We start from the raw sequence: 24,205 nt of genomic DNA on the forward strand, positions 1-24,205 counted from the left end.
AATGCCATAAAGATCTTTGTAATCCCATGTGGGAATTTTCTTAGTGGCTGAAAATTGCAAGTCCTGCTAGGAAAGGAAAGCAAAAAATTTCTTACTTGACTTACAGCTTAAACATTTTTAACTAAATATGCTGCAGAGATCTGTGAGCTACAAGTCAAGCAGTGTTTGTTCGCTGGTAGTGAATTATGGTGATAGAAATCCATGTCGTTTGCTGGTAGTGAATTATGGTGATAGAAATCCATGTTTAGGGATCTGAGCACAGCCATTGTGTGATAAGGTAACAGGTGTGTCTGTAGTCTCAGCTGATCAAACACTTCAGCTGAGGCCAGGAACTGCTCCTGCTTGCTCAGCTTTCTGGTGAACTCAACAAGGGTGAGTTTCATGTCACAAATCATGTAGGAATATGCACATTTCAGTGTGTTTCAGTCAGGTTAGTGGGACGGGAATCTCTGTAATGTTATGACTTTGATCAAGTTTTTACTGCTTGAGTTGTAGGAATATTTAAGTATTGAAATTTTTTTTCTTAACATGGTACATAAATATCTTCGAGCTTTTCACATTTTTTTTCTTTGAATTCAACCAGCAAGATCAAATGGCTGCTCTTTGCTTAGTCATTTTTTCTTGTCTTTTTCAATTTTTTGTGATATAGAAACTGAATTTTCCTGAGCAACATTTAATCTTAATGATTATGTTTCTGGTTTAGAAAATGCATGAAAACTGTATTATTGAACTGGATTTTGGAGCTCAGTGTTTTGTAGTAGTTTTTACAGAACATGCCATCTGGCAGCAGATTGAGTAGTCTTTATCTTGTTATATTCTGAAAATTGCCACTGTTTAGGAAGCTGAGTACTGATATTTAATATTAGTGAAAAGTCTACAAAAAATGTGTTTAAAAAACAAACTGAAACCAAACGAAAGCTCAATCTTCTAACCCAAAAAATTTTCCACAGGAGTCCAAGACTATGACAAGTATTGATTGCTTAATCAAGAGATAAATGTACAATCATAAAATTATACTTTACCTTGTTATTGTCATCACCAGTATGGACAAGATCATGTTCTGCTGTGATAACTCCTGAGTCAATAAGGAGTTTCTTGTGTACAAGTTAAAAGTTGGGGCAAAGATTTCAAAACGTGCTTTCGTTTCCTTTCAGGAATTTTGAACTGTTTGAGAAAGGAAATGGAGCCTTGTTTTCAGCATGGGCAAACTGGTGGGCTGTCCCCAGCACAGGAGGTCTGAGGCACTATTTCGAGGGTGGTTCCAGTTGAAGCCTGCTCAGAGTCTGCCCCATAGCCTCGAATCCCCACCTTCTCTATCAGATTGTTAGCTTTGGGCAAATTAAATGCCGAGATGTGAGACATCAGTGGCAGGCTGTGAGAGACTTCTCACTTTACCCAGTGTCAGTGAAGCAATCTAGCTTCTGCAAATATTTTGGTAAATTGTGAAGTCTGATTAATGTATTTCTCATCTGTAACACTATATGGCTATGGCTTTATTTCAGAACTGGCTACGGGGTGTTTTTAAGTCATAGGTTGTTACAAGCTGTCCTATAACCTCCTTGGGCCTACACTGGGGCAAGGTGAGTTTTCTCAATTTAAAGCTACCTGAAAGAACTACAAAACTGGTTTTGTTCTTCTCTAAAGGTACAAGAAACCAGAGGAGCGGAGTCCTTTGATAGCTGCAATGCAACATTTTCTGCCAGTCCTGAAGGATAGCTTCATTCAGCTCTTGAATGATCCATCAGACCAGTCTGTCCTCATCCAGAAACAGATCTTCAAAATATTTTATGCCCTTGTCCAGGTAAAAACCTTTGTTTTTCCTTACTTTGTACTTACTTACTGTTTTTTTTACTTGAGCAATAATTTAAAGTAAAGCATCATGCTTTTCTTTAAAATAGTGAATGACAGAAATATTACAATATTAGATTACATCTGAATCATTTTCCCTACTACTCAGCTCCATGAATCACAAGTTTCTGATTGTCTTGTGCTTTTACTTTTGTACAGTGCTATTCCTGGTTGGCATTAGATAAAACTTACACATGCCATCCTCTAAGGTAGAGTGTTTGCTGGAAAACCAGTTAGAAAATGAGTTTTCTAAGGACAGATTGTGGAGGCCAGCCTACAGAGAATTACCAGGGTAAATATAGCAGCTTGGAATGAAACTGCTGTTAAATGCTTCAGAAATTAGAGTAACATCCATTTAAGTAGCATTTTAGCATTGCATAAGCACAATGAATTGGAGCAAAGACCTCTGGCACCTTTGAGGATATTTAGGCTATAGATTAGATTGTGTTAAGTTCTTTAGCCTTGCTTTTGAGGTAAATTGCTAATCTTTCATGGTAGCTAAGTGCAGGCAAAGATTTGAAAGCTGAAATTCAAATTGTAGAAGTAACATAAATTTATTATAAAGCAATTCAAAAATAATTTCCCCTTTTGCTTTTTTTGACAAGTACACATTACCTTTGGAGTTGATAAATCAGCAAAACCTGACTGAGTGGATAGAAATCCTGAAGACTGTTGTCGATAGAGATGTACCAGCTGTAAGTGGCTTTTGGCTATTTATGCCTTTAAGCTTAAGTATTTTTCATTCATTAGAATGTTCAACAGTTTAATTTTTTATTTCTGCATGCTCTTCTCTCTACAGATGCCAAGAAAATAATTTTTAAAAAGATTTGGCTAAATGGGGAATTTTAAACAGACTAAACAAATTTTGAAAATATGTAGCTTGTATGGGAGTTCTGTTGTTTTCAAATTATACCAAAACTTACTTTGACTTCTTGTTTAAAAACTTAATTGATCATTTAGGCATATTTCGTGGGATTTATTTTTAGATATGCTGCACTTCATACTTCTATTAAGCTAGAAGTGGAAATGGCAGGTTAAAAGCCAGATATACTATGTAGTTGTTCAAATTACATATAATTTGAGCTCTTTGTGAATAATTGGTAAATAATGTTGTTTTTTTCCTAAAGGAAACCCTTCAGGTTGATGAAGATGATAGACCTGAGTTGCCATGGTGGAAATGCAAGAAGTGGGCTTTGCATATCTTAGCTAGGCTCTTTGAGAGGTATTTTCTCTTCCATTATTATTTTAAAAAAACCCCAAGCAAATATTCAAGACAGTAATATTGCTGCAGACTTGAGTTTACATACTTGCTTCTAATTCTAGGTATGGAAGCCCTGGTAATGTTTCCAAGGAGTACAATGAGTTTGCTGAAGTTTTCCTGAAGGCCTTCGCTGTTGGTGTTCAGCAAGTAAGAAACACTGAATTCAGGGGTATTCGGATAAGTTTAGAATTAGTAGTAATTTCTTATTTCATTATTTTCTGAAAAGGCTTCTTGCCCTTATTCACAATTTTTTTTCAAGCACATTGGTATGGAAAGCACTGGTGTCTGTGGGTTAAAATAAGAGTGATAAGGAAATCATCCGTTTGCCGCGTAGCACAGTCCATTTTCTGCTAATAAGCCCTCAGATGAGCTTCAGACAAATGCTACCAATTTTTTTCTTTTATGAAAGAGATGGGTGTAATTATGTGGTGTAGTTGACCTTCAGAACTACCTTTTTGCTCTGGTATAGTTTTTCTTTGACTCAAAGTCAGTAAAAGTCAGAAAGCTTTCAGCCTTCTCCAAAACCTGATCAAGCAGAGGCTCTCTTACAGACAGGTGATTCTGACAGTCCCTTTCCACTTGTCTCCCTGTTTTGGGGTTGCCACTTGTGCTGTGTTTTAGGGTCTGCTGTATGCAAAGAATCTTGGATTAATTAAAAACCTCAGGTATGTTTTTATAAAATTTACTTGTATTTGGTTATAAATACCTTTATTTTAAGGTGATTATGTTGCAAATGTAAATAGACTATTAATTTATGAAAATCTCATGGTGCAGAATGTTTTCTTCAAAGCCTTTGAGTCAGACAAACAGTTCTTAGTTCAGTTTCAGCTCTCCTAATTTCTAACGAAATTATAAATCTCATAAACCCATGCTTTTTGAAGGTTGGCCAAAGAATGGAAAACATTTTTCCCATTGAATGTGAGGCAATATATCCCAACATTCCCCTCAGACAAGTGGTGTCAGCATTGCTTCCTGAGGTGCTCATCTGTCACCTGTGGTGACATTAGGCAGTTAATTATTGCATGCTCCTTAAGGCCTTCCTGGTTGCTTTGCACTTCCAAGATAAAACGAAGTTCTGACAAAAGGCTGTGGCCTTTTACAGTCTCTTTGAATCAGATTTGATCCTTACTGTTACTACAGCTAGGAAGCACTAAGAATTCAACATTTAAAGGAAACTGCTACAAAATCAATACTTTAGCAGGCTTAGTTTATTCCTTAACAATAATGTAACTTGTTTAGGAACACAGACAATATTTAAGGTTCTACCCTCCCATTTTTCTGCAGGAGAGAGATCTTGGGCCTTTGCTCAGGACCTGGAATCCGTCAAATAAATGTTGTGGAAGATTTTTGAGCAGGATGTGTTTCTTTACAGAACTTGGAAATCTGTGAAATACTGAAGAATACAAATTTGGATAATAAGTTTCATTGAGTTCTCTCTACTTTGCAAGTTGTTTGCACCCTTTTAGTAAAGGAGTAATAGATAAATACAAGGCATGAGACTACAGATGGTTCAAGTATAAACTTGAAATATACTACTAATATTATTGTCCTAATTACTTCTCATTGATTATCCCTCACCTCTCAAAAAAAAAAAAAAAGTCCTGTACATTCAGCATCCACATCCACTTTAGCTAATCTTTCTTAGCTTGTCCAAAACAGGCTGAGCTGCCTAGCTGGAACACCTTGAATCTATCCCTTGTGTTAGCAGCTGTTTTGCTCAAGACGCTTCTCATGAGCCAGAACTAAGTCCTGGTTGGACACTACTGCCTTGTTGTTCCTTGGCACTGTTACAGAATTTTATTTTATTTGCCCCAGAGTGTCCATTCTGCTTTTCCTCACTGCAGTTCTTAAACCTTTTCTTAATTTTATCCTATCTTTACCTGCTGCATCTGAATCATGAAACTACATGCATCTTCTTGGATAGTCCTCAAAACAGCTGCAAGTTTGAACTTTTGCTCTCTTCTTTTCTATCCTAACCCAATACCTAATGCCACGAAAATGTTGTACTCAGGTGTGGGTACTGACCAGTAGTTTCCCTGTAAATCCTGGAGGTTTTTAAACATGAGCAGTTCAAACTTTGGGAGCTGCTGAAGCATCCAGAGCATAAAACCATGTGTAAAGCTGTGAATATTTCGGTGACTGAGTGCATCCCCCTTAAACTGAAGTGCAAGGCAATTCCTTTGGGAAAAACACTTCAGTGTTTGTGTAATAAATTGTATCAACGGCATTCATTTGCAAAATAATGAATCTTATTTTCCCCAAATTTTTATTTTGGTAATATTACAGATTGATAGGTATCTTTCCAGTCCGTTCGGGTTTGGATTTTTTAAAAAATTCTTGTTCTGTGTGAAGAATTAAATGAGACCCTGGAAAGGGGATTTGCCATTTCTCTCCAGTTGGTGATGCTGCTTCTGAAGGTGCAGTGTTGCCACTGACCTGAATTGGGCTGCAGGGAATTCCCTTTGCATTACCCATGCAAAACTCTCCTGTGAGCTGTAATTTAATTACTGGTCATTGTCCCATGTCCATTTCATGACCTTATTTGTGGAGAGCCATGGACTTGAACACAGGTAGATCCCTGTGAGGAGTTCTGGATGCCACCTCAGGAGAAGAATTGAGGCCAGAAAGCCAAAGGGAGTGGCTGATGGATCACTCTCCACACACACACACTCCTCACACAGCTGTGTGGCTGGGAGGCTGCTCAGAGATACAGATCAGCAGAATGTGAGTGTAGAGTATTCCACCAATGCAGTGGCTGGGCATGAATTTCTGCCCCCAAGGAGTGGCAGGATGGAATAATAAACCTCAGAGGGCAAGGCCCCCTGGGGTGTGTTGGTGGTGTATTAGCATGTATGGTTCATCTTACTAAAGGATGGTATTTTTAAAAGATGTGCAAGCATCCAGTATGAGCTGCTAATTGTCTTATAAAATTAACAGTGACATTTGGTAGAAGGATTAGTCAGTACCCATTTTAGCCTAATGAATAAACGGGGGTTTTGTTCAGTTTAGAGGGGTTCTTATGTAGGCTTGTGAGGGAGGGTAGAATTGTGGTGAAAATGGTTTGTGCTCAGTATAAGCTATTGATGAGATCTGATTTCTCTAGGTGTTGCTGAAGGTGCTGTATCAATACAAGGAAAAGCAGTACATGGCTCCTAGAGTTCTGCAGCAAACGCTGAATTACATCAATCAAGGAGTGTCTCATGCAGTCACCTGGAAGAATCTGAAACCTCATATTCAAGTAACTCGTTTTTGGGTTTAATACTTAGATGACTCAGAAGTACATTAGTTAGTCTACATTAGTTCCAGCCTTGCTACAATTCACATTTTAGGCACTTCTCTTATAAATTAGGGGTGGAAAGAGTTTGAGTCAGCTTAGTGAAGGTTGCCTTGGAACATGAACAAAGCCAGCTGATTTATTGCTGTCTCTCCTTTGTGCTTTAATTTATTAAGGATTACATTCTAACACAGCAACAGAACATATTTGGAGATGGTCTTAGCTGCTGAATTTATGGCATTGAATGATCTCCACATAACATTATCCAAAGCCTATCTAGCATCTTGTGTTGTATTTTAACTCTACCTAAACATGAAAGATCTGCTTGTTTTGTAAAGTGCCACGTAAATTCACTCTAAGTCCAAATAGTTTTAGAATGTTACCATTTATGTGAGGAAGTGCCAGGATGGACAAAATCTGTGAAATACAGAATACAGAGATTGATTTAGTAGTGCTAACCTGATTTCAATCTGTTTTTTTATTTCAGGGAATTATCCAAGATGTTATTTTTCCATTGATGTGCTATACAGATGCTGATGAAGAGCTTTGGCAAGAAGATCCATATGAATATATCCGCATGAAATTTGGTGAGCATTTGAAATCTACTCATGTTAAAAAATGATTCACGCAAAGATGGGGTTTTTATGGGGTGTTTTTGTGGAAACAGAGATGGCTTTAATCCTTAAAAAAAGAGAGAAAGACGGTGTATTAACCAAATAATAGAAGTTAATATAGTTAACTTGGACATAGTGGTGGAAAGGAGAGAGAAGATACAACAGTCAACAATGACACAAGAGTTTGTGCACTTGTAAAAGTATTTCATTTTTACAGTTACAAAGTTTTTATTACAAGTCAAACAGTCCTGGTCTTACTAACAACAACTACATAAATTTAATGTCATTTAAAGGTTATGCTTTACAACAGCTAATATTTCAGGCCCTGGATTTCTTAGGGAGTTTCACCCATGGCACAGTTCAGAGCAGACTTACCCCAGTGGTAAATGACACTTTATGGAGTAAGCCTGGCATTCCAGACTTGTCCCATTTCACCTCCTGTGCTCTGCTACTTTATGTAGGGCTTTACTGTAAGTCCATGCAGCCCTCTGAGGCTGGGGATGGAAAAAAATACTTCAGACTCCCTGAACAAATTCTTCCCTCCCTTAGGAATGTTTATGTGGTTAGAACAAGGAATCTTGAGGGGTTTGGGAGTTTTTATCCCTCAGGTCAGAGGCATACCTGTAAACACTACAGGTATTACACAAGGCTCTTATAATCCACTTCTGCAGAGAAATAAGAAACTGAGCATTTTTTAACCCAATTAGTGCTGTGTGCTGGCCTGTAGAGCAAATAACATCTATGTCACAACTTGACTGTTGTTACTTGGTTCTACTGTTACAAAAGATTTATCTTAAAAATAAGAGACATACAGCTTCAAATTAGACATGTAGAGGCAGTGATCATGAAAAACATGAAACATATGTATCCAACCACGTGTTACTCTTTGGTCTTGGAATATCTGTAGCCAGCAAGCACCATTAACCACCTGAAAGGAAAATTACTGGGGTTTTTTTCATATTAAGTACGTTGGGATCATGAACTGTAGTAAAGGACCAGAATTTGTAACTGTTACAATGTTATTTAACAGATGTATTTGAAGACTTCATTTCTCCAACAACTGCTGCTCAGACATTACTGTTTACATCATGTAGTAAAAGGAAAGAGGTAAGCTGTTCAAGGATTATACTGAAACATCACACTTGCTAAATTCAGTTTATTTGCTGAAAGAGCTATTAATATAAGTTTTACTTTTCTGCTCTCGTAGTATGCTAAAATTTGAAATTTCAAATTTATTTTGCACTGGTCTGTTTGTGATTTTTGTATTTGCAAATTCCCCTAGGACCCATCTATCAAGAACACTGTGTGTTTATAACAAAGACATAAAACATTGCCCAAATTCCAGACTTGGAGCAGACTATTAGATATTTTAGCATTTCAGAACACTGAGAATGGTCTCTGAGATGGCTGATTGGAATACTTTGACTAACCTTACATGTAATGTAGGTCCTGCAGAAGACAATGGGCTTTTGTTATCAAATCCTCACGGAGCCAAATGCTGACCCTCGCAAGAAAGATGGTGCTTTACATATGATTGGTTCTTTGGCTGAAATTCTTCTAAAAGTAAGCATAACAAATCTGGTGGTTCTTTTCATTCTTTTTCGCCCCTCCTATGCTTTCTTTAACATATAGTGTCTTAAAAGAAATGCAAATAGCTCTGAGTTCACAAGTTTCTGAATTGCTGCCCAGGTTTTTTAAGCTGTTGAACTTAATTGTTTTGGGTTTAATGTCAGCTTAATTACTTAATTGCTAAAGTTTTATAGGTCATGTTCGAGTTCAGATTATTGTTTTAAGTTCCTTTAAGGTTCTGTGCTTCTAGTGAGAATTACTACACCATTTCTGTGCTACACTTAATTACATTCCCTTTTTTGTGGAAGGAAGGAACAAAATGCATCCAATGAGAGGCTGTTGATTTAATGAACTCTTTTTGTGTATAGAAGAGAGGAAATAAAATGAAATTAGTGACTTTGCTCAGTTAAAATGGTAGCAAAACAGATGCATGGCTAGGACTTGTATTTGGACCACAGCTCTAAGAAGTTTTCCTGACCACTTTTGCTTTTGATGCCAATGTGCTGCTAATTAAAAAGTGTCTCTTGGGGTGAAAAAATGGCTGGGGGAAAAGTGTCACTATTATAATTGAAAATTTACAAAATCCATGTAGGATCCAAGTTTAATTACTATTACAGGAGATCATTGTTGCATAATTGACTTTAATAAAGGGATAAGTAAAAAGTCTGAGGGTTTTGTTACACTGTTCACACTTTATCATGTGTGACATTTTTTTACTGGGTTAGAAATACATTTTTATATGAAGTTTTAAACTGATGTACTTCTCTATATTTTGGCAGAAAAAGATCTATAAGGATCAGATGGAATATATGTTGCAGAATCATGTGTTCCCTCTCTTCAGCAGTGAGCTGGGTTACATGAGAGCACGGGTAAGGAAGTGTGGCATTTACTGTTGAGATACACTGTCTGTTCCAACTGAAGTATTCAGAAATCTTTAACTTTTTCCCTCTTACAGATGCTCTCCTTTCTGCACCTTTTCCTTAATAAATTGTACACTTATTCAGGGATGAGTACTAGTGTTTATGTGTGATTGTAGACTGCCACTGTGTAGTTTGGAAATGGCTGCAGCGTTGTGTGCACAGTTTCCCATCTGTGTCTGGTGGTAGGGTCTATGTGTGTTTTGCATATAGGCTGTACTGCTCACACAAAACCTGTGGCCAAAGATGAACCTGAGATCATAGTACTGGTCTAGTGATGTCTGCCGGACGAGCCTCCCACTGACCAGCCTCCACACTCTCAAACATCTTCATCACTAAAAAGTTTTGTAGTATCTTTATTCAACAGGAGTTGTACCTCAGATTCAATGATTTGTGTGGGTTATGGGTATACAAGTAGTTGATAATCCTCTTGGTAGGTTTTGCAGCTCTGAATTTGTTCAATGTGGTGTTTTTCAGGCTTGCTGGGTTCTTCATTATTTCTGTGAAGTCAAATTTAAAAGTGACCAGAATCTCCAGACAGCCTTAGAACTTACAAGACGGTGTCTGATAGATGATAGGGAAATGCCTGTGAAAGTGGAAGCTGCAATAGCTCTTCAAGTTCTTATCAGTAATCAAGAGAAAGGTAGGAGCCCTCTTTCTTACAGCTACAGGGAGCTTTAATGGAATAGGTGTTAACTTTGTGATGTTCAGGCAGGCTTGTTCTCTTCTTCTCTGATATTAATTTCCTTTTTGCAATTGTGACTTGTAATCACTTACTATAATTTTTCAGCTAGAGAAGTTTAAATTTTTCAATAAATAATACAATAAAATACATTTTAACAGTATAAGACATTATGATTATTAAAACATTATAAAGAAGAGCTTCATGGTACAGTAAATCCAGTTTTGTAGCACCTAATAGTTGTATCAGAAATACAGTGGCAATATCTGTCTTGGCATATATTCATTCATGTTAAAATTTATTAAAAAAAAAAAAAAAAGCTGTCTTTATCCAGGCAGGTTTTACATGGCTTAGTATTCCTGAAGCTGGCATAAAAGCCACAAAGCAAACAAATTTTCTATTTAATACTTCAGGTCATTTGACAAAGATGTGTATGTACCCATTCCCATTCAATTAACATTTGCATTGATTGGTAATCTTGGATTTTATGAACTCAGACTGCAGAGCTCTGGTTTTCATACTTAATTTTGTTCCTCTTGTTATATATTGCTATTAAATTTTTTTCTGAATGGTAGTATTGCTATAATGATTTATACTACCCATGGTTTTGGCATGTTAATGCTGAAGCACTAAATAAAGTATATATTGAGGTTCTTAACACTGATCTATGGATTTTTAAGAATGTTAATTCAAACATTCCACCTTTTTTACAGCTAAAGAATATATTACTCCATTCATTAGACCTGTAATGCAAGCTTTGCTTCATATTATAAGAGAGACTGAAAATGATGATCTTACTAATGTGATTCAGAAGATGATCTGTGAATATAGTGAAGAAGTTACCCCAATTGCAGTAGAAATGACACAGCATTTGGTGAGACTTTATGGTGGCTTGGGAAGATGTTTAATATGGGAAAGATTGGTATTTAAAAATGATAGTTGAGTTCGACCGTCAGTGAATAGCTGTTGTTACTGCAGTCTAAGTGCATTGATACAAGTAATTGTCTTCTATTTAAACAGCTTTACACCAAAAGTGGCTTCAAACTTACACCAAGTGGAAATTTCTAAGAACAATTTTAGAAATGTTTGCAAAATCTTTGTATATTTTCTCCTGATAATGATGATAATGAAATTGGTAGCACACTTTAGATAGTCTCTAAAATGTCACTTATGTTGTCTGGTTTAAAATATTAAATTAAAGAGCAGATTTTTAATGAAAGATTTGGTGTGAAAATAAAGTTGAATCTGCAGGAGGAATTCAGAACTTGAATGTCCATATCTAGCAAGTTGTACTAATGTTTGCACAAGCAGGGGTCAGCTCAGTGCTTCCCTATTAAAGGCCCTTGCCTTGGAGTTAAAACAGAGTTGTTTGCTTGTCTTCTCTGGGAATGCCTGCCAAGTGTTCTGGTCTAGTTCAGCTACTGAGGAAACCTTGTGGCAGAAGAACTTACCAGGAGAAAATGTATTCTTTTGCATGGGACATAATGTCATTTATATGTTTTCATTCATGATAAAGGGCGACAGCTCCAGCAGCTTAACATTCAGATTTTATCATGCTGAAAAATTCTGGAGCAGAGCAGTCACCTGCTATTATCTGTACATGTTTTCTCAGCAGAAGTCCTTCTTAAATTGTGTAGGACGCCAGACTTTCACAACTTAGTGTCATAGTTATGGCTTGTTCTGCTATTACGTGCAGGCAATGACATTTAACCAGGTGATCCAGACTGGTCCGGATGAAGAGGGCAGTGATGACAAAGCAGTGACAGCAATGGGAATCTTGAATACTATCGATACACTTCTCAGTGTAGTTGAAGATCACAAGGAAGTAAGTAAAAATTACTCTAAAGCTGATACGTATGGTCTAAGACACTGTAAGTCCTTTATAGTTGCAGTGTTCCTGGCATTGTTACCTGAAAAACTGTCCTTTTGACCAAAAAGATGTTAAAATAGAAAACAGTGAAGTACTTAATCGTGTGGCTGAGTTGCAACAGAGTGGGTCACATTTCTAATGCAATGCATGCAGTAATAGAGTTGCCACAGTATTTCCCATAAGAATCCAGCTTCTTGTTCAAACAGTGGGAGCAATGTGTCTGTAGCAGGTGGAACTCTGTCAGCTCAGCTGGAAACACACATCTGATTTGATGAGGTCTGCCCTTCAAACAAAACAGACAAAGCTTCACATAGCTCCAAACATTGACTCTGCTGACTGGGTTTGCTCTGTGACAGAATCGATGTGGGTAAACACAGCTCTTGTGGCTGTGCTCAGAGATGGGGCATTTTACCTGCCTCATCTGCCCTGGAGGATTTTCCACTGGGATGAAAACTTCTGTCATTTTGTTTTGTTGTACTGAATGGATTCACTTCTGTCCAGAGTACAGCCAGTTCAAAAGATGCTATTTCTGGTTAAAATCCTTCTTGACAAAGTCAGCTACTGTCTTTTAATAAATACATTATAATTTTTTTAGTGACTGAAGAGTTCAGTACTAAACTCTACTCTGAGGGCTCTGAAGACTTCACTAGAGAAGCAGCATCATATGAATTCCCAAGGGCAGAGTCCAGTGCTGCCACGCAATAAACCAAGGACCAGATCAGCTCATTTACTTGTTGCTAGAGCTGCTCATCAAGCTTGTCATGTACTTGTTTTTGTCAGCAAATCCTTGCCTTCTAAATTAAAAGTCTGTGTAACAATATGCTAGTCCTGAGGAATTCAATTTGAAGATGTTGACCAGTAAACATTTATATTTAGAGACATCTCACACAGGATGACCAGTGTTCCAAGAGATAAGGTATTTAGCAGGTTAGTTTCAAATCCTGTTCTGCATAGCTAAGACCAGAAACTCAACCCTAACTTGTCCCTGTGAGTGCTAGGTGAGTGCCCCCAACAGGTTAATGACGGGTTTGTTAGCTATTCCATGGAATAATAAATACTTATTGGGAACACTGACTGAATCTGTAGGACCAGCATTTAGACCAATGGTCTCCATACCATATGAACATCCTAAGCTAGGTTTGGGAAGGGGTTTGGTATTTGGGGTTTTTTTTGGTTTTAGTTTATTTTCTGGAACAGGAAATACTTCCTGTGATTTCCATCATTTACTCCTTTGATATATAGATTTGCTTACAGTGTTATAATGGAACTGAACTGGTGCATAGGGTTACTGACAGGATTTTCTTTTTAAAGGATGCCCTGTAATGAGATTCTTCCAATACTCTACAAATGCCTTGTATTGAAAGCTATCTTGCAAATACTTGGCTGAGTGCTGCTCTTACACATTTAGTGCTCTAAAATGTGAGACATTTCTAATTATTTTTAAAAACTATATTGTTTATATAGAAACTGCTTTGACAAATTTTAAAATGTGTTTAATTTCAACTCCCAAGTATTGAAAATAGTCATACATCTCTTTTTTTTTTTTTTTTTTTTTTTTTTTTTTTTTTTTTTTCAGATTACCCAGCAGCTGGAAGGGATCTGTTTGCAAGTGATTGGAACAGTTTTGCAGCAGCATGTATTAGGTATCCATACTTCTGCTGGCTTACTTTTAAAAGTGTATGGGATGGGCATTATATTTACCTAGATTCTGTTTGTTTTAGAGTTCTACGAGGAGATCTTTTCCTTGGCTCATAGCCTGACCTGCCAACAGGTTTCTGCACAAATGTGGCAGCTTCTTCCTCTTGTGTTTGAAGTCTTCCAGCAGGATGGTTTTGATTATTTTACTGGTAAGTAATATAAATAAATCAGGAAGCCAGATGGTTTCATGGATGCAGTTTCAGCCATACAATGAATTGCATCATGACTGAAATGTTCGAAAAACACTCAAGTGAGGTTACACATAAAGTATTTTATTTTGCTGTTGCTGCTGCCGGCAGACTTGTTTTGCCAAGGCACCTATGACTTGCACACACTTATCTTGGCAAACATTAAGCAACCACTGTAATTATTAATACACAGATTTCAACCTGATTTTAATAGCATGCAGACAATACCTAACTGTGATTGTCCTTCTTTTAATACAGATATGATGCCTCTCTTGCATAATTATGTTACTGTTGATACAGATACACTTCTGTCAGATACAAAATATCTTGAAATGATCTACAGTATGTGCAAGAAGGTGAGTAGATTCCTGTGTGGTAACAAAACCTGCCATCTCTGAAGAAATAACAGTGTTAAACTGGGTACTTTTTTCCACAAGAGCTTTTGACATCTGCTCTTTAAAGTATTTTGCTAACATCCTCTGAGAGTCCCCAGATTACTAAGTTATTGCAGAGAAATTTAAAGAGATTGCATCAAAATTTCAGATATATGCCTTTGGCAGAAGGGAAAAATAAATCATACACAACAAAAGCAGAATAAACAAACCAGGTTTGGTGCAATACACTTTGTGCATATGAGCATGCAAGACAGATGGCAAAAGGTAGGTGGATTCTTTTGTCTGGGATTTGTAGCCTCACCATGGCCAGGATACCCATGCTGTGTGTGTGCTGAAGGTCTGATACCTGTTAGCTAAACAAGTGGAGTAGGGATGGAAGGTAAAGGGACAGGAATAAGATATTATTTTCCCAAGTTCGTGCCAAGTCTGTGGTGAAAGCTGGGAGCAGAATGCAGTTATTCTGACTCAGTGCAGGCACTTTTGGGCAGGGTTTCTGTATTCTACTGTGTATTACAGGTGGCTGCCAACTGGGCTTTCTCTGTCCAGTCAAAATGCAGAATATGCAGCTTTCCAGAATGTTAGCCCCATGTGAGGAAAGGAATACTTCTTTATAAGATGGTGTTAATGTTTTATCATCTCTAACAGTAATCTGTGGGGATTTCAGTTTTCCACTCCTGGATATGGTGTGTGGTGTCTATATAAGAGCTTTGGTGAACTGTGAGCTGTGCTGCCTGTGGTATTTCCTGAGTAATTCTTTGGAAGATGTTTAAATATTATAGTGAATAACTATTTTAGTATTCTATAAATAGTAGTGAATAACTCATGCAAGCCTTTGTTTGAAAACAAGTTGCAACCAGGCCAGTTAGGGTGTTTGTAAATTCTTGGAATGTTAATGTATAAAAATATTAGTCTGCCATGACCGTTTAGTGATTGGTGCTAGCTGAGAACAGCAAATATTTAACACAAGGTTTAGATATTGCATGGTCTTCCACTGGATATTCCATTTTTCTAAATAAAACTACGAAATTTAATATATTAATACATAGGAAAAGTTTTGTGTATGGAAATAACCCTTTGCAAAATGGCAGCTGATGCTTTTACAGTAACTGTGGTAAGCTCTGCGTCCATAGCGTTACTGAATATTTGTACACGTAGGTTAGTTTTGCCCATATTCAGCAGTTTTCAGTCTGTGGTTGTCACACTGAGCCTTTGCTGTAGATTTGGCTGTTCACTGATGGCTGTTGATGCTGGCATTGTTAGAGGGGGTAAATTCATGCCAGCTTTTCAGAGCAAAGCAGTATATAGAGAATAGTCCTTGAGGGGATACCACCACCAGTAATGGCTGTGTTTCAGGTCCTTACAGGAGTTGCTGGAGAAGATGCAGAATGTCATGCAGCAAAGCTGTTAGAAGTAATTATTCTTCAGTGTAAAGGGCGTGGCATTGACCAGGTTGGTAACAACTTTGGTTGCTAAAACTAATATTTCAAAAAGATTTTATTGTGTAGTATTAATTGATTATGTATCAACATGAGTTTTGTTACAAGCAGTTTGTGTTGTGCAACTGATAATCCTGCCTTATACTTCAGAGTTACTCACTGCAGAAAGTTCCTGCACACTCTGGCTCCAGAGTTTAGGACATTGCAAAACTCTGGTGTTTTCATGAATCTGGAACAGTGCCACCTCAGGAGCATCTTGGTTCCAAAAAGTCAATTTATTGCATTCTAAGAATATTCTAGTGAATATTTAATGAAAATTGTTCAATCTGTCATGCTCATAGCTTTGAAATAAGGAACAATGAAAATGAAGTTCCTAGAATCCGAGTCAGTGTAATAGAGAGACCAGGGACTTCATTATGCACGTATGGAAGTTGGAATTTGAGAGATTAATAAGCTGATTTTTTCTGGACTTCCTAGTGTACACATTTCCTCTATTTTCCATTTTTAATAACAAGATTATAGAACCAGAAGTTACATTTGCTGTGCAGGATGACACAAAATCCATGTGATTAAATATTTTCACATTTTCATTTCATCTTTGTATCTGACTTCTGCTGGCTATTAAAAACGACTCCATTTTATGCCATCTGTGTTTATGTGCCAGACTGTTGAAGTACAGAAGGACAAATTTTATTTTTGATCACTGAGTGTGTAATGTTCTCACTATCCAGTGCATACCCTTGTTTGTGGAAGCTGCCTTGGAGAGACTGACCAGAGAAGTTAAAACCAGTGAACTGCGAACCATGTGCCTCCAGGTTGCCATAGCTGCTTTGTATTACAATCCTCATTTACTATTAAATACGTTGGAAAATCTTCGTTTCCCCAATAACGTGGAGCCTGTCACCAATCACTTCATAACACAGTGGCTTAATGACGTGGACTGTTTCCTGGGGTAAGTGTTTCCACTTTTGGAGATCATTCTCTGTGATACACCTGTGTATGACCTGCTTGTAAATCATGACAAAACTTGCAACTTTTTTACTCTTCTGTTTTGTAGACTTCATGATAGAAAGATGTGTGTGCTTGGCTTGTGTGCTCTTATTGATCTGGAGCAAATACCACAGGTTTTAAATCAAGTTGCTGGGCAGATCCTGCCAGCTTTTATCCTTTTGTTTAATGGATTGAAAAGAGCATACGCCTGTCATGCAGAGCATGAAAATGACAGCGATGATGATGATGAAGCTGAAGAGGATGAGGAAACAGGTATGGAGATGGAAACTTCGATGTTTTGCATGTTTCATTTTCTTCTCATGGAGATACTCAGTTCCTTTGTGGAATTTCTGAATACCCTAATTCTAAAAATGAAGTGCTGCAGTAGAACACTGGACATCTTTTGACAACTTTGACCACTTTTGACAGCTTGATAAGTTCTGATTTATTTTCCAGTCCCTCTTAAAACTAACTTCCAGGGCTGAGTTAAATGAGCTCCCCCCTTTCTAGCCTGGACTGTGTTGTTACCACTTCCAGTGCCTGTTTTACATAATTAGCCACTTTTCTAAAGAATTGTTCTTGCTGTTCTCAAGATAAACCTTTTTTTGTGTGTTGTAATTAACTCAGAGGAGCTGGGGAGTGACGAAGATGACATTGATGAAGATGGTCAAGAATATCTAGAAATTCTAGCAAAACAGGCAGGTGAAGACGGAGATGATGAAGACTGGGAAGAAGATGATGCTGAAGAGACTGCTTTGGAAGGCTATTCCACGATTATTGATGATGAAGACAACCCTATTGATGAATATCAGATATTTAAAACAATTTTTCAGAGTAAGTAGCTGGATTTCCTTTCCTGGCCAACAAGTTACATTTTAACTTTAGTGTACCCTGTTGTAAACTAGAACCTGTCAAAACTTCCAAACAGGCTTTCCAATACGTGCTTGAAGCATTTCTTTCTTTGGAAAGGGGAAGCCGTCATTAAACTTTCAGAGCAGGAGAAGATGCTTGAATGAACTTACTTTGGTAGGGAAGAGGTCAGAAGCTGTAGTAGTGTTTAAGTGTCTTGAATTATGTAACCATAACAGAATATTATTCTGATTAAAATGGCAGTGAGTAAGCTTTGAGTTATAGAACATTCTAATCAACGCTTCCCTTTTGCTTATGTTTTCTTTCTGCTGCAGCAATTCAGAACCGTAACCCTGTGTGGTACCAGGCTTTGACACAGGGCCTTAACGAAGAGCAAAGGAAGCAGCTGCAGGACATAGCGACTCTGGCAGATCAGCGGCGGGCAGCACATGGTATTTGCACCCCTTTATACCACTAATGGCTCCTTTTGCTCTTTGAATGCCCTGGATGGGCTCAAGAAGCATAATACTAAAAAGCCTATAATTCAAGCCTGATAATGTCTCCATCAAAGCAGGGTTGTTTGAAGTCTCTTAAGATTGTCAGGTAACAAAGCCTCAATGCACAACCTGGATGGCAATACCACAGGTGGGAGGAATGGTAGAAACACTTGGGGAAGTGGCAAAGGAAATAAAAGCATATTTGTCCTCATTGTTTGGATTTGAAAACAACTGATTTGATTATCTGAAGGTAGATGAACTCCAAGTATGTTAACAAACACATTAAGCGGCTGATAAATTATTTCCTAAGATGTGACATAGTCCAGCTGGGATAGACAAGGATTCTGTGGGTAGGAGGATATTAAATTACAAAAGTAGTATCCATCTGTAAAGCCACATCATTAAGCCCATTAAATATATCAGAACATTACAGATAATACAGATTTTTAAATCTGTATTCAGTTCATCTTTTTCTTTTTTCCTAGGTTTTCTCTTTTGAGAATAAGCCAGTATATATCACACTCTAAAGTCAAGACTGAATGTTGAGGGATCAGTCCAGCCTCCTATCCTCTGTCTTATTGAGCAATTGCTATAGATGCTTCAAAACAGAAATTCAGAAATATTTCAATAAAAAGATTGGTAGTAACAATACACATTGAATAAGTGCTTTTTATGAGAGCACAGCCTAAATTACCTCACAAAGCTTGTAAATGTTCAGAATGATCCAGTTTTAATGGTTATAAAATACAGTTTCACTGTGACCCCTGTCAAGCAGTAGATATTATATGATGAAGTTATATACTATTGCATTTTATGGAGATAAAAATGTTTGAAGTATGTGTTTGTTTGTTCGGTTTGTACTGTTTTTTTCAGAGAGGTTGTGAAGTTTAGTTAAAGCAACCAGATCCTTATGGGAAATTCTTGCCTACTGTCAGAGCACACTGATACTACATTTAGGCCACCCACCACACATGGGGACATCCTGTTAGAAGGATTTGAAATACAGTTCTCCCTCACTAATGTAGCTTAGAAGAATTTCCATATGCTGAGAGATCTGTCTTTTGTGGAGCTGTGAGGGATTCTCCCCCCATGCTCCATTAGCCATGGCAACATCTTTCTGGCCTGTTCCCAAAGAACCAGAGCCAAAATGCAGATTTGATAGATAATATGAGCTGTCCTGTATTCCCAGAGAGATTGCAACTGTTTTGATTTAGGAGAAAGCTCTAAGACCAATGTAAGACATTAGTAAGTGTTGTTATCTTGGCCTAGGAATAATACAAACCACCTTCTGCACTGTCTAGACTGTAGCAAAGGTACAACCTAAATTACCAACCTGATTTTCAGTTGTCCATGTATTAGAGCTTGTGAAAACCTCTTATAGTAAAACCTGTCCTACAGCAGTGTTTGAAGGATGATAAAACCAGACACCTTAACTATCACTGGTAGTTACAGTGATGGATATGTGGACCTTAGATGTCTAAAGATCTTAAGGTTTGGCTGAAAATGAAAAGTGATGAACTGGGTAGTTTTCTCTCAGAATTATGTTTCATGGTCTAGTAACCTAAAGTCCAAATTATCTGCTTGGGTAGCAGCATGTGTAAAAAGTCTTTTTCTGGTGCTTCAGTAGCCATTTCTGCTTATATTGTTGAATCGAGATAGGAACACTGAAAATTCAGCCAATATCTACGTACTGCTTTTTTGTATATGTGTTCTGTTACTGATTTGACTGCAAGGTGTGTTGATGTTAACCAGAAAGAATTGTGTGCCTGTTAACAAGTTTGTAAGTGCAGCATTCACTCAGGTCCTGTTTCTAAACTAGTCATGTCCAAAAGCTAAAGTTTGGGCTTTTTCAAGTACAAATTCATTTAAGCATGGCTTTAACAATATTGAGAAGTTAAAATAAGTAAATAGTCCATCTGTTCTTTGGGGCCTAGCACATTTCCACGTGTGGGTGCTGATTCCTTTGTTGGGTAACCCCAGGTTAAACCTGTATCTCTGAGAGACTCAAAGTAGTCAGTCACAGAACCTTGGTCTGTCTTCCCCCCTACACACACACTAAAATATCTTCCTTCTGTTTTGTTTTGTTTTGTTTTAGAATCCAAAATGATTGAAAAGCATGGAGGATACAAATTCAATGCTCCAGTTGTGCCAACTTCATTTAATTTTGGAGGCCCTGCCCCAGGAATGAATTGAATTGTAACTTTTCCTGCTACTGTGTGATTGTAGTGAAGAGCTTGTGTTCCTCCCAATAGTGGTTCCAGAACTGGTTCATGTTATCTACAACTCACTCTAAACTAATTTATAAATAGATTGGACAAAAGCCCCAGAAGTGGGACCTGATTATACAACCTAATACTGGAAAGCAAACCAGAGGTTTTTTTGAAGATAGGAAGAATCTGAATTTAAAGCTTCAAATGACACACTTTGGAGATCGGAAATCAAGAGGGGATGTCATGAAGGCAGCTTTTCTTTTTCTGAGGAGAAAAACCTAGACATGGGCTGCAGGACTATTTAAAATGTCTCATTTACAGTTCAAGCTAGAAGGCAGACTTAATTTTTACACCTGTGGCAGTATGAGTATTTGCCCAGTTTCTTTCCCTTTTATCGCTACCTACTGGGTGTCTATTCTTTTAATGTAAATAAGATAAGGTAATCAGATAGCCTTACTTAATCTTCATCATTTCCATTTATCAAGAATGTTCATATGTAGAATATTGGACACTTAATGTAGCACTACATAACTGATAAATCTGTAAATTAATTAGCACTTTCATATTGAAACAAGCCTGCTAGCCTATGTACAAAAATAGCAAAATGTTTGCTGTTTATAAAAATAAAGAATAAGGGATGTATTGGGGAAAATAATTTCAAGTTATTAATTTAAAATGAACTAGCAGTTTTGTACCTGGTGACTTTGTGGTGCAGTCACCTCTGGTTGTGACTTGAATTCGGATATGTAAAAAGGGGTTAGTGATATTTCATTGCTGCTAAAGAAAAAATAGCAACACCCTCCGTGTCCTTTGTTTTTTTTAAAGATTTCACTGTACAAGCTAGAAAAGTGAACAAATGTGTACTGTAAGCACAAAGAAAAAGCTATCCTCTCTAAAGCAGGTAAATAAGATGTGAAGTTCTTAAGGTCAATTGAAGTGTGTGGGTGAAACATCTACATATGCAGTCTGTTAAAAACACAACAGTGTCATTGGCTGATCTGGGCTATGGTATATAAATGCAATTTTTTCCCCAGTTGTGCAAAATATTTTCCAGCTCATGGTAGTGCAGGTGCACTACTCCTGCATTTCATTCCCCCTCTTTTTGCACTTGCAGCATTCGTGTGTGCTGTTGTCTGCCTGATCCAGACAGTGTATTTGAAGTTTTGCCAATCTTTCAGTTTTGAAGCCACAATTTTCTTCCTTCAAAGTTGCTATAGTAACTAGTATTTTAGCTAGAGAGGCAAAATACAGTTCCCTCTGGGACCACTATCAAAACCACTGTATGAAGAAGCCAGCAGGGAGAGGCTGTGAATGGGTTGGCTTTAATGCCCCCTTTTTTTTTTTCTAAAAGCAAAATCCATTGGCGTTTGATCTTGCCTTGAGATCATTGGTGTCAGGTCTTTTAAATCAAATGTTTGGGTTGGTTTTTTTTTTTTTCTTTAGGCTGTTTTTATATAAAAATGTCACCTGCTGTTACAATTGATATTAAACAAGCTACCTTAATTTAATGTAAGCCTCCAAAATTTAAATACAGGTTAAAAATAAACTGAGTTTTTATCTGTAAAAATGAAATGCACATATATATATATTATGATACTCAAAATGCAGTCTTCAGAAAATTGGTTTGTGTGGTGTGGTTTTTTGCATCAGCAGAGTAGCAGGATTTGGTGGTGGTTTGGGGTTTCCTTGCTGAGCTGCCCAGCCCCATGCTCTGCCTTCCACTGGTGCTGGCACTTCTCAGGCAGCAGGAGGGGTTTTCCAGCCCCTCCTCTCGGGCTGCCTTGCTCTGGCAAATGCTTCCCTGTGCTTGGGGTGCCAAGATGGGACACTCACTGAGCCAGCTCTGCAGTGCCACGCTGCCCTTCCCCAGTACCAAAGGGACACTTGAGAAGCAAAGCACCCGATGAGAAAAAGCCTAAATAATGAGGCCTTGGATGGGAATACCCATCCTCGTGGTGGTGTGAGAGCCAGGATAGTTCCTGTGCATCTTTAGGTGACTGGCCAAGTGCACACAGCAGAACTTACTTGGGGTTTTGTGAATGTAACTCATGGGCACGTCCAGGTATGCTCCAGTCCCCAGGGAATCTGTAGACAGGGTTTTTATTTTTGCAGAAAAAGCTGACAGACTTACTTCCAGCATGCCTTCCCCTGTGCAGTCCTTGGGATCACCCAGTTTGACATAAATCATTTCTGAACATCTGCTTGTTGGGTATCTGCTTACCTCCATATGCATCCAAAAAAATGTATGAGAACCTTTGAAGACAGATGAGCCACTTGGGCCTCGTGGCTGAAGATGTGACAGCAGCAGTGAGAAGGCTTCATGTGTAAAGCAGATGACAAAAAAATAGGGGGAAATCACCAGTTTTAGTGCCATTGTCAGTTCTGGAACAATTATATTTTTCAAGTCACAAGTCAAGGGAAGAATTTTATCTTGGTGTGAGGAATACAGTCTTCAAGGGTGCTTTTATGTGTCACTAGACTGGTTAGCAAGGAGCATCTTTTTTAAGAATGGATCTAGAACTTTGCTTTCCTTTGCTCCAAGAAATGTATTTATATCAATTGCAAAACAATTTTGCATTGTTGTTGGTGGTGATAGCGCATTTTGTGATGCAATATATCAATTTCGGTGATACACTTATGTCAAATTAAAAACTGATCTTCCTCCTAGAACTTGCGTTTATCCATTCCATTTTCAAGGATAATGCAACTCTAAAGGAAGAGCTGGGAAATTTAAAGCCTCTGTTTTTTCTATTATGGAAGATCTCCTTGGATTAATAAACATCTAAAGCAAATCCTTATCTTCACTTATTTCAGTGTGGTGTTTTGAATGTAGCTGTATCCCTACAGTAGAGTCCTCCTCAAGTTGTGTGTAAGGTTTGTATTTCCCTCCAAAATATTTCTCTGAACAAATGTTAGGCACAACCACAGTTCTCTTCAACTGTGTTAAATATAAAAAACAGGCAGTTTTTTAAAATGCCAACATACTGGGTAAATTTAATTATTTTTTCCATCACTGTCTTAAAAGAATTATCAATATGTGCCAGCATGGTACAGCAAAGCTCTGTTCAAATCTCTTATAGCTTAGAACTGATACTGCAAGATTTATCAATTCTGCAGTGGAGTAATTACTGACTACCTGCCGATAAACATGCAGATGATTTTAATTATGCCTAGTAATGGATATACCTGGTAAGTTTTATGGGTTGATTATTTTCTCCGTGGAACCTTCTACGTACCCAGAATGAGCCATGTGGAAAAGCTTTGTCTGCTGCTGATAATCAGTTACTTTTCAATCAATATGTAGCTTTATGTTAAATGGCATGTAACTGGTTTGTGTATTTCTGCTTTTTGTAGCAAACTGTTGATGCTGGAAACATAAAGCACTTCAGAATGGGAAATAGAGATTGCAGCATTTCACAGAGATGTTAATAAATAATTATTAATACAAGGGGAGTTGGCAAATCAGAAATAGGATTTTATCTCGGGTATTTCACTGCTGCTGTACCTTGAACCAAACTGATGGCTGCAGTTTGTACTTGGTTTAAAACTTACAATTAGGAAACAGTACATTAAGAAAGAAAAACCGGCCATTAGCTGAGCTTACTGTCCCATCATTGGGGAGCATTCGCGTCAACTGCGCAAGAAAAATCACCTGCGGAATTAACCGTAACACGCTTTGCTTGCTGTAGACTGGGAGCTGCTGGACTATTTATTACACGTTTTCATACCTAAAAATCACGTAAGGATAAACACTCCCAAGCATAGCTTAAGCACAGCGTCCTTCTTCCCCGGAGCCGGGCTGGAATGGCAGCCGGAGATAATCCGGCAGGAGGCCGGGAAGGGAAGGGCAGAGCACTCACTGTCCCTGGCCCGGCCACGCGGCCCCTCGCACGGCCCAAGGGGGCGC

At 37.9% G+C, this 24,205-nt stretch overlaps 1 protein-coding gene across 2 annotated transcripts in view; it reads left to right on the plus strand.

Annotated features, from left to right (window-relative positions):
- The window catches only part of IPO7 (importin 7), a 26,335-nt gene extending 3,239 nt beyond the window's left edge, over positions 1 to 23,096 (plus strand). The window contains exons 4-24 of one of the 2 annotated variants that reach the window (XM_017727370.1): positions 1,645 to 1,801; positions 2,454 to 2,543; positions 2,976 to 3,070; positions 3,172 to 3,256; positions 6,213 to 6,347; positions 6,871 to 6,970; positions 8,028 to 8,104; positions 8,444 to 8,560; positions 9,346 to 9,435; positions 9,961 to 10,126; positions 10,879 to 11,039; positions 11,862 to 11,990; positions 13,612 to 13,678; positions 13,757 to 13,882; positions 14,180 to 14,277; positions 15,670 to 15,765; positions 16,484 to 16,704; positions 16,810 to 17,015; positions 17,370 to 17,576; positions 17,927 to 18,043; positions 20,184 to 23,096. In XM_017727370.1, coding sequence (XP_017582859.1) covers positions 1,645 to 1,801; positions 2,454 to 2,543; positions 2,976 to 3,070; positions 3,172 to 3,256; positions 6,213 to 6,347; positions 6,871 to 6,970; positions 8,028 to 8,104; positions 8,444 to 8,560; positions 9,346 to 9,435; positions 9,961 to 10,126; positions 10,879 to 11,039; positions 11,862 to 11,990; positions 13,612 to 13,678; positions 13,757 to 13,882; positions 14,180 to 14,277; positions 15,670 to 15,765; positions 16,484 to 16,704; positions 16,810 to 17,015; positions 17,370 to 17,576; positions 17,927 to 18,043; positions 20,184 to 20,281 — 2,638 coding nt within the window. In that variant the 3' untranslated portion in view covers positions 20,282 to 23,096. Of the gene's footprint in view, positions 1 to 1,644; positions 1,802 to 2,453; positions 2,544 to 2,975; positions 3,071 to 3,171; positions 3,257 to 6,212; positions 6,348 to 6,870; positions 6,971 to 8,027; positions 8,105 to 8,443; positions 8,561 to 9,345; positions 9,436 to 9,960; positions 10,127 to 10,878; positions 11,040 to 11,861; positions 11,991 to 13,611; positions 13,679 to 13,756; positions 13,883 to 14,179; positions 14,278 to 15,669; positions 15,766 to 16,483; positions 16,705 to 16,809; positions 17,016 to 17,369; positions 17,577 to 17,926; positions 18,044 to 18,573; positions 18,926 to 20,183 lie in introns of those variants that run through there. The other variant, XM_017727371.1, reaches the window with a different exon arrangement.
- Positions 23,097 to 24,205: the final 1,109 nt, after the last annotated feature.

Source organism: Corvus brachyrhynchos, unplaced genomic scaffold, assembly GCF_000691975.1.
Source record: "Corvus brachyrhynchos isolate BGI_N302 unplaced genomic scaffold, ASM69197v1 scaffold542, whole genome shotgun sequence".
In the NCBI taxonomy this organism is placed as follows: domain Eukaryota; kingdom Metazoa; phylum Chordata; class Aves; order Passeriformes; family Corvidae; genus Corvus; species Corvus brachyrhynchos.